The 9,428-nt window shown below is 66.6% G+C and overlaps 1 protein-coding gene across 3 annotated transcripts; it reads right to left on the bottom strand.

The window, feature by feature from the left end:
• Positions 1-5,200: 5,200 nt before the first annotated feature.
• On the bottom strand, positions 5,201-9,036 carry TMEM250 (transmembrane protein 250). Of its 3 annotated transcripts, none has more exons than XM_057725222.1 (2): positions 8,916-9,036; positions 5,201-7,491 (listed from the first exon to the last, which is right to left on the bottom strand). In XM_057725222.1, the coding sequence occupies exon 2, from the start codon at positions 7,371-7,373 to the stop codon at positions 6,954-6,956; it is 420 nt and encodes a 139-aa protein (XP_057581205.1). In that variant the 5' UTR covers positions 7,374-7,491; positions 8,916-9,036; the 3' UTR covers positions 5,201-6,953. The 3 variants fall into 3 exon arrangements, with proteins under 3 accessions (XP_057581205.1, XP_057581204.1, XP_057581206.1); XM_057725221.1 differs by having other exon boundaries at positions 8,815-8,952; XM_057725223.1 differs by lacking the exon at positions 8,916-9,036 and adding an exon at positions 7,797-8,397.
• Positions 9,037-9,428: the final 392 nt, after the last annotated feature.

Here is a 9,428-nt window from a genome sequence, read left to right as displayed (position 1 = left end):
AGGTTGTGAGCGTTTCACCCCCAAGAATGCAATTAGTGGCCTAATAAAAGAGGCCCCAGAGAGCCCCCGCCCTTCCACCCTGTGAGGGCCCAGAGAAGACGGTGTCTGTGATATGGGAAGCTGCCCTCGCCAGACGCCGACAGTGCCAGCCCCAGGGCCTTGCATGTCCAGCCCCACGGCGGTGAGAATAGGTGTCGCTGTTTACCGAGGCACCAGGTCTGTGACATTCTGTCCCAAAAGGGCTGAGACAGGACCACCCCTGCCATTCCCTCGCTCATTCACTGACAACTGTATGCAGAGCACCAGGCCTCCTTGAGAAGGTCCTTCTATAGCCTGTCCCCTCGGGACGTGTCCCTGAGGTCAAGACCAGGGCCATCCGATCTGCCCCCTTGGCAGGGCCTGCAGCCCCTGCCCCTGGCTTCCGGCACCTTCCCTGAGAGGGGGCCAGGAGAGCTCGGCCACTGGGCAGTCTGGGTCGCAGGGGGGCGTCGGAGCCACTGCGCCCTGCCCTCTGCAGCCCCCCGCCCAAGAGGAAATGCTGGCCTTGGGCTGGCTACCCAGAGCCCTCTCCCTGCTCCTCTGGGAAGAGCCGTGTCCGGCGGCCGTGTCCACTCTGGGCTGTGAGTCCAGACTCCTGTTTCCTCTCCCTTATCTCAAAGGAGGAGCTGCTTGTGGAGGGAAGCAACCCCCCACCCCCCACTCCAGATCAGGATCAGGGAATCAGGCCCGTCCCCAGGTGAAGCAGCTCCGACGAGAGAGCGGTTTGACCGCGGCCTGATGCAGCCTGCGGTGGATACCGCCCAGTTCCCGAGCCCCCAGTTCTCTCCAAGAGCACGTAGAGGGAGCCCTGGGCGCAGAGGGTGGCAGGGCCGAGACCCGTCCACCTGCCCTGCCCGGAGCCTGGGTGGACAGGGTAGGCCCTGAAACTGAGGACACACACAGGCACACGCGCACACACACGCGTGCACCGGCCAGCCGCACGGCAAGGGGAGGGGCTGCAGCTGCTCGGAGATGCACCTCGGGGGCCCGTCTTCTTGGGCCACAGGTGGGTGTCGCATGCGGGCCGCGTCAGGCCAGGGTGCAGTTAGGAGGAGAACCGTGTTCACTGGGGCACTTTTAGGCACCGAGGGAGCCAGGGACACAGGGGCGTCGCAGTACAATTTGAAAAACATACAAATAACTCACTGTCGTGTCACAGTGTTGGTGTAAGTGGTGAATTCACACTTAAACCCAGATCCGTATCATTGAAGGACTGCCCCACCCCCCCGCCCCAGGCAGCCAAGGCCCCCTCGGGTCTGCAAAGCAAGCGCCACAGGTGGGCATCCGGGCAGCTGCCCAGGCCTGCGGGAGCCGGAGCTGAGCGGTGGGCCAGAGGGGGCAGGGGTGCCCCGGCCAGAGCGAGGCCCAGCGCCACCGGCCAAGGCGGCAGCACAGTGAGGAGAGGGAGAGGTGCCGGTGCCCGCCAGAAAGGACTGGAAACCCGTTCTCTGGCCACGTGAGTCCCTTTGAGAGGGCAGCACCTTCCTACCAGCGGGGGCCCAGGGTGTCCGTGGGCACGCCCTGCACACCTGGCTGTGCCCGGCCCTGGGGCCAGACCGTCCGTCTCCCATCTCGGCTTCGGGCAGCCAGCGCTGGCTCCTGACTCACTGCCCGGGGAGGCAGCCTCCGCTGCAGAAGGACGGCTGGCTCCTTCTGGGTCCACCGGGAAGGAAGGGCCCACAGCCTGGGGACATGCCTCCTCCCAGGGCCCCCCAGCCTGGGCTGATGGATCCTGGATGAACATCCACGCGGCATGGCAGCCAGCACGAGTCACTCCTGTTCTAAGAAAGCAGAGTGGGGCACCGTCCTGGTCCCCGTGTGATGAACACGGGCCACACGCACCTGAGGGGAACGTGCCCTGGGCCTTGAAGACACACCTCGGCCTCCGGGGCTTATGTTTGAAGACACGCTCTGACCCACCGACCAACCACGGCGGGTGGGGCAGAACTGCCCTGTCCAGAGGGATAAGCTGTCAGGGGGCTGCCCAGGCCCCGCCCACTCTGCTGGCATGGCCCTCCAGCCCAGGATGCTCGCCACCACGTCCACGGCCCTCCCTGTACTGGGGATGCTGAGGGACTTCCCATCACGCCCGCTCACGGGACCCACAGAGCCGGCACCTGCCTGCCCCGGGCTCGGGGCCTGCCCCAGCGTCCACCCGGGCTGCCTGTCAACCTGGGCCCTTGGGGCTTACACCCTGCCCGCTCTGGCCCGGGCTGCTCCCATCAGCTGGCTGGTCCCCACGGGTGGCAGAACCTGCCCCTTTCAGCCTGTGCCTGCCCCAGGGCTCCAGGTCACCCGGGTCAGGGTGAGGTGACCATGGTTGGACCCGCCAGCGGCAGAGGGACTCTGCCCGACCTGGGCTCCTGGAAGCTTGCACACGGCCAGGGTGGTGTATCCGCCATCGCTCGGCTAGGAGGACCAGCTAACTCCCTGGCCGTGGCGGCCGTGCCCCAGCGCCCTCCCGTGGGCCCGTTTCTCATCAGGCCGCGGACGTGCCTGTACGGGGGCGCCTGGCAGCCCGCCCGCCCGCGTCGGTCTGTCACCCCCCAGGCGCAGTGCGGGCCACACAGTGAGAGCCACAGCAACCCTGCCGGAGGCCCCGTGTGACACAGCTGCCAGCCTGCCTGGGCACGCTGCCCGGTGGGGGCTGGGGGAGGGGTGGGCCCGTGAGCGCTGAATCAGCTGCTCCTGCGCGGCCCCGTCCCCTCCCGGGCAAGGATGCTGGTGAGGTGGGGGGGGCTCCCTCTTTGGGGAGTTGTCAGACTGCTGGGGATTTTCTGGAAAGTGGCTCCTGCAGGAGCCAGGCCTCCTGGGGGATGAGAGGAAGGGCCTTCCCGGAAGAGAGCCCTTTCCAAACAACACCAAAAAGGGAGAAGGGAGAGGACCGGCCTGTGTGGAGGGAAGGAAGCGCTGAGTCAGCACCAAGCGCCTGCCATTCTCCCTCGGCCAATCAGGCGCTGGAGGGGACAGGGACCTCTCAAGGTCAGGGAACATCGATATCCGCGGGCGAGTCCCCGTGGACGGCCCTTCCTCCGTGGCGGCACGGGGGGTCACGCTCCGGTCCAGAGCTGGGCCGCGCCTGCCCCAGCCACCCTCCCGGGTGGGGGCCGTGTCCCTCCCCCTGGGCCGTCCTCCCAGGTGGTCAGGGAGGGGGACCACACGGGGGCCTGACTGCAATCCCCTCCCGGGGCTGCCAGCAGCAGCCGTGGGACAAAGAGGGCGTCTTGGAGGGCGCCCCATCCAGCCCCCCGCCCAGGGCCTGGACAGCACCTAGACGTTCTCAGATAAGTGTCTGGTTTCTAGAAATTGCCCCGTCTTGCCATTACACCCTCCCACCCTCCGGGCTGGGATCGCTCAGCAGAGGGAGGGCTGGCTCCACGGGCAGGCCGAGAGGCCCCCGACAGCCTCTCTTCTTTGTTGGCGGGAACCCCGTCTCCCTTCCTCCCCGCCCCCACCCCCGCCGCTGTCCGGCTCCTGCCCCGGCCTTGACCTCCTGTCTTGAACACCTGCTGCTCTCCAGATGCTCTCCTGCCCAGGGACTCCTGCCCAGGGATCGCCGCCCCCGAATCTGACCGTCCTCTTCCCAGGCTGCCAGGCTCCCGGTGCCCCCTCCGACTCTCCCACGCCCAGACGCTGACCGCCGCTGCCTCCCAGTGCCCTCCCCCCACCCCAGCTCTCCGTGGGGCACTGCTCCTCCCCTCCGTTCTTCGTCAGCTTCCCTCTCTGTGGTCACGGTGCCTGCCCGCCCTCCTCCACCCTCCCTGACTCCAAAATTCAAGGCCCGGTGTCAGCACCACCATCCAGGTGCTGTCTGCCCTCCCAGCAGAGGCGCTGCTCCTGGGGTCTCCACGCTGCGGACACGGCCGGCTCCTGACGTGCGGCGCCCTGAGGGCCCAGGAGACCCCTCTCGGGACGGCGCCTGAACTGGTCACTGGAGCATTGTCTGGGCAGAATGAAGTTTTGCCGGCAAACCCTGCACAGCCGCTACCTTCCTGCAGCGGCCAGCTCAGCACGTGCTCTTTGAAAATGGTGACTGTCCCCCAGGGGCGCATTGGGTTAATTCAGCCCATTGGATGGGCCGGTGGCTCCTGCACTGCGCAGCGCGGACCATGTCCCCACCACATACGCGTCCTGCTGGGCAGTGCTGGTCTAGAGAACCACTGGAGAACACACCCCAACTCGCCCAGAACGAGGGGCGGCCAGGCCAGGAGGCCTCTGGAAGCCGCAGAAGGTGGGTGTCCCTGAGGCTCCAGGGGCGAGTCCACCATCGTCCGGTCCTAGAGAAGCCAGCACGCCCAGTGGGCTCCCGGCCGGGGAGCAGCGGCCCCCCTGAGCCTCGGCCAGGCTTTGTCAACCACAGGGCACCTCCCAAGGGCCCTCTGCTATTTTGGGGGTCCGTGGCTTCTGTAAGGATTTAGCAACTCTGCCATCACAAGCTAAAGCCCAAAGGACTCAGATTGTTTTTTTCTGAAACATCAAGTTCCACAAAATTCCAGAGACAGCAGCCGCACCGCTCAGTCATGGACCCACAGCTCCTCTTCCAGGGCCGCTTTCTGGCCACCCTGGCTGCGTGGAAGGACATCCCCCTCATCATCACGGGGGAAGAAATCTACGCAAGTGAGAAATGTGAGTGGCCCCTGCACGGAAGCCAGGGAAGCCTGTACACAATAAAGATGCTCAATAATAACCTCATTTTTCCAACTGCTTTTTCATTAAACAAGAATCTGTAACTTTGCCTTCCTGCCAGTTTCTCTCCTGTGGCTAAGCGTCTTCCCTGCAACTGAGCAACACTGTATGTACAGGTCCAAATCCTACTGTCATTCCGGCACGTGAGGGCTTTGCGTGTCTCCTAAGGACAACACACTCACCTGTTGGTTGAATTCAGCCCTCATGGACCTCACCAGGCCCCCTTCGCCCAGCACTGCCACCCCAGCCAAATCCCCAGCACGGGTTCCGGCGGTGGAACTCCTGGCCCTGGGGCAGGGTGTGTGCCCTACAGCCCATCACACTCAGTCCTTCTCCGGCAGGGGACACGGCTGCTTTTAAAAGCTCCTGATCTGACTCGTGAAAAACGGCACCTGTGGTGTTCGGGGCTGGTTATATCTTTTAAAAAAGGTATAAGTGTTTTGAGCTTTTATCAGTCACACCATCAACATGTTAAAAAAATAAGTTTAATGCAGGTGGCTCATTTCATAAAGAATTTCACAGGCACTCAAGACACTGAGCAGCTTTGTGTCCGCACCGCCAAGACCCCCCGCCGCCCCCAGCCCCGTGGGCACCTGCCCACCTCCAAGGGGGCCTCAGAGTAACATGAGTCAGCTAACACAAAACAAAGCTTTTAGGAAATAGCGTGGTTTAGTGCAAAAGATTCTCTGCAGCGCCGAGAGGTGGGGTCCACGTGGGTCGGCTCCTCACCTGCCGCCTGGGTAACTGGGACAGACTCACTCCCAGTCCCCTCCAAGGAGCCGTTCACTGACCTAGAGTGGACGATGGTCCAACAGAAGCTGGCTACAAGTTAAAGAGCACGGTTTACAGCCAAGTATTTTTTCCTTTCTTTACCTGATTTGGGCTTTCCTTCGAGTGGCACACAACTGCCCCGACAGCTCCACCTGGCCACGGGGCGGCCTGCCACACAGGGTTGACAGGGCCACCGTCCGTGCCTGGGGGTGTGGGGACACGTGGAATGAAGCAGCATCAGCCTCCCCGTGGCCTTCAATGTGGGCCCTATGTCCCGCCTCTGGCCGCTGTCCCAGCTGAGTTACTCAGAGCGCCTCTCACCTGCCCGTGAGGCCCGCGGCCACCCTGTCCCACCTGATGGAGGCCAGGGTGAGGGGTCTGGGCAAGACACTAGCCCTCTGATACGTTCTTCTCTCTGCAACCAAAAGCCCCCCAGACCACTGGTTCTTTCCTGGCCCACAATGCGTTTTGCTTTGTACTCCCAGCTGCTCTAACAGCCGCCCAGGCAGGGACAAAGGGGCCCCGAGCCCCTCACTTGGAGGTCCAGCCCTGGTGCACCTGTGACTCCAAGAGGTGTTAAATGCAGCACTTGGGCCATCTCTGATGTCTGTTTCCGGCAGATTCGTCTCAGTCCCGGATGCTCCCTCAAGGGAAGAGACGGAAAGCCCCCACAAAGCCAGAAAAAACTGAGCTGCCTCCCCAGGACAGCGCCCAGCCAACACTGCCAACAGACCTGCCCAGGAGGAAGACAGGTGTGCCCTGGACCCCAGGCTGGCCCCTGACCTAGGATCTGCCAAGCACACCGAGGTGACGCTGAAGCCCGGCCTGGGACGCAGGACCCCATCGCCTCGCAAGGAAACAGATGCAGGAGAGTCCATGGGCTGAGCCAGGACTCCGTGGCCCAGGGGGGAGTGAAGAGCTTGGTGGCAGTGAGGTGCGTCAGCTGGTGGAGCCTGACGCTTCCCTAAGGCTGGGGCAGGGGCCGGCGGGTGCACAGGAGGGGGCTGTGGGGCCAGGAGAACCCCCTCCAGATTTGCACCTGGGCAGCGCACCCCTCCCAGGGGCCTCCCACACCACTGGTGACGGCAGTGTCCTGGAGAGGGGACAGGACACAGGCTCTCCCAGTGCAGACTGGACCGATGGTCCCCACCCCTCCCCCAGAACAGCTTGGAAAGTGAGGGCTGCAGCCACAAGCGGGTGGCCCCGGGGGGACGCTGCACCAAAGACACGCGCAGAAAGAGGCCCAGCCGAGACCAGCAGGAGGGACGGCGCCAGCGTCCCCTTCGCAGAAAAGTCTCAGCCCTTTCCTGAGCCAGAAACCCAGGCACTGGGGGCGGGCGGTGCCTCTGGGAAGGGGCAGAAAGGGCCCCCGACGTACCCCGTGCAGAAAAGAACCTGCCGCAGGCGCGTGCACCACCGGGTCGTCCTGACCCGCGCCCGGGGGAGCCGCGGCGCCCTCACATGTCCACGAAGACCATGAAGCACCAGCCCAAGCCGCCGACCAGCAGCATGGTCACGTGGATGCCGTAGACCAGCAGCTCGTTGAGGAGGCGGAAGTCCACGCGCCGGCGGCCCAGCAGCAGGAGCAGCGCCGACAGCTTGAGCTGGAAGCGCAGCAGGGCGCGCACGCCCAGGTACTGCAGGCAGAAGAGGGCGGCGAGCGCGCCCCACAGCGCGGCCGTGAACAGGCTGCAGCTGAAGTAGAGCAGGAAGCGGATGAAGCCGTAGAGCCAGCGCGCCCGGACGTACACGTCGAAGTTGTTGTACTTGGTGCGGGCCGGGCGGGAGGCGCGCGCGGGGCCGCAGGCGGCGTGCAGGCAGGTGGTGTGCGGGCCGTGGAAGGAGCGCACCCGCCGGGGGATGGGCATGACCGGCATCGGGCCCGGGTGGCGGCGCTAGCTCGCGGCGGAGGCGGCGTCCAGGCGGCGGTCAGCATAGGCGTCGTGGGCGCCTGGGCCTGGGAGGCCGAGGCTGAGCCCCAGGGGAGGCGTGGGCCTGCGGGGAGAGCGACACGGAGAGGCGCCAGGTCAGCCGGGACCTCGGCCGGGACACCAGCCAGCCCAGGGCTGCAGGGAAGCTGAGTCTGGGACTTGGGATCCAATCACATCCCCCGGGGTTACTCTTTTCACTGACGCTACTGAGGACACTCCAAACGGACCCAGGACCACCTGGGAAGAAGGGTCGGGGTGACCGCTGCCCCCCCGAGGCAGTCAATGCCAAAACCCATGAGGAAGAGCCAATAGAAAGCCTGGCTAACCCCCCCTCACCCAGGCCTGGCGAGTCCCCTTCACCGGACTCACCGGCCGGCTTCTATCTGGGATGCCCATGCCTGCCTGTGCTTCTGTGGCGGCCTTGTGCAGGGCGAGTAAGGCCCTGAGTGTCAACCACAACGGGACAGGAGGAGGGACAGGGTGCCCACAGGGCAGACGAGGCCATTCTCTTCAGCAACTTGACAGGCCAGGCGCTGGGGACCAGGCAGCCGGCACAGGGCTCTGGGCTCCCCTGCGGGGCCTGAACCCTGGTGCTGTCGTCCACCTGGAGTGACCCTGGGCAGGTCGCCTCACCCCCCGAAGACCGTCCCTGCTCTGCCCAACGCGGATGTCAGCAGCGCTGGGCTCCCAGGGGTGCTGTGGGAAGCAGGCGTTACTGGGCAAGGGCTGCCCGTGCCTGGCGGATCCGATGACGGCCCAGGGCCAGTGCTGTCTTCGCAGGGCACGGGGCCCCGTGGCCGGGACCACCCCAGGAGAGGAGAAATAGCAAGCGGCTCCTTAGCTGTTTGCCTAGCAACAGCCATCGCTAGCTTGCCTGAATCGTGCATGGAAATACAGAACGGGAAGCACAGCGTGTGTAACACCGGAGCAGCCCAGCGGGTCACAGGCTCCGGGGAGGCACTGCCCAGGGCACCTGCCTCCCATCCCATGACTCGCAGCCCGGGGGCCTGCAGAGGGACTTCCGCGAGCTCCCGCTCCGGCCGCCCACGTGCTGCTCCGGCCAGCAGGGCGCCCCCCGCGGCCCACGGGCCCGGCCCTCCCCGCAGGCTCCGGGCAGAGCCCGGTCTGACAGCACCAACGGCGCTCGGCCAGCGGTGCCCCCCCCACGCTGCGGGGTCGCGCCGGGGGCGGGCCGTCCGCCGTCCTCCCGTCGCCACCTGGCCGCGGGCGGCGCGTCTGCGCCAGCGGCTTCCCGGTCCGGGGCCGGGGCGCCCGCGCGGCATCCACGCGCGCGGCATCCACGCGGGCGCCTCTGGGGGCGCCGGGCCCCGACCCCGGAGGCAGGGCCGACCCGCGGCGCCCCGCCCGGGCACCGCCGCCGGCTCACCGGGTGCCCGCTCCGCGCCGGCGTCCCGAGCCGCGCGGCCCCCTGTCCCTCGGGGCTCCGGGAGCAGGGCGGCCGCATGGTGCCGACCGCGCGGCCCGTACCCTCACGCGTCCCCGCTCAGGGCCGCCCCGAAGGGCCAGGGGCTCCCGCGCCCGGTGGCCGGCGGCGTTTGGCCCAGCGTGGGAGCCGTAGCGCCGTCCCTCTGCGGCCACCGTAGGGCTTTCCTCACGCCCCTCCGCCCGAGCCGACACGGAGAGCGCCTCCCTTCCCCCAGCTCGGCGCCGGCCCCGAGCGCCCGGAACTCGGCGCTTCCCCTGGGCGGGCGTGCGTGCGGGCGTGCGTGCGTGCGTGCGTGCGCGCGCGGGCGGCGCACAGCCCATGGCGTTGCCACCCGAGGGCACCGCCTCATCTCTACGGCCGGCGCCTACGCCCGTCCTGCGCAGGCGCAGATCGCGGACCTGAGCCGCGGTGCCCCGGGCGGTTCCTCTGCGCATGCGGCGCTGCGCCCGAGGCGGCTGGCAGTGCGCAGGCGCGCGCCCTGCGGCCCGTGCTGGTGCTCCTGGCCCAGGAGAGCGCTTGCCGGGGATGCTGGGATGGGTCTCGGTCCTGCGTGT

This window comes from Hippopotamus amphibius, chromosome 2 (genome assembly GCF_030028045.1).
Source record: "Hippopotamus amphibius kiboko isolate mHipAmp2 chromosome 2, mHipAmp2.hap2, whole genome shotgun sequence".
NCBI lineage: Eukaryota > Metazoa > Chordata > Mammalia > Artiodactyla > Hippopotamidae > Hippopotamus > Hippopotamus amphibius.
Note: the sequence above shows the minus strand (reverse complement) of the source record. Positions and strands in the feature narration are given on the sequence as shown.

Excerpts from the sequence above, each read along its gene's own strand:
- TMEM250 (XM_057725222.1), bottom strand. The coding sequence starts at position 7,373 with ATGCCGGTCATGCCCATCCCCCGGCGGGTGCGCTCCTTCCACGGCCCG.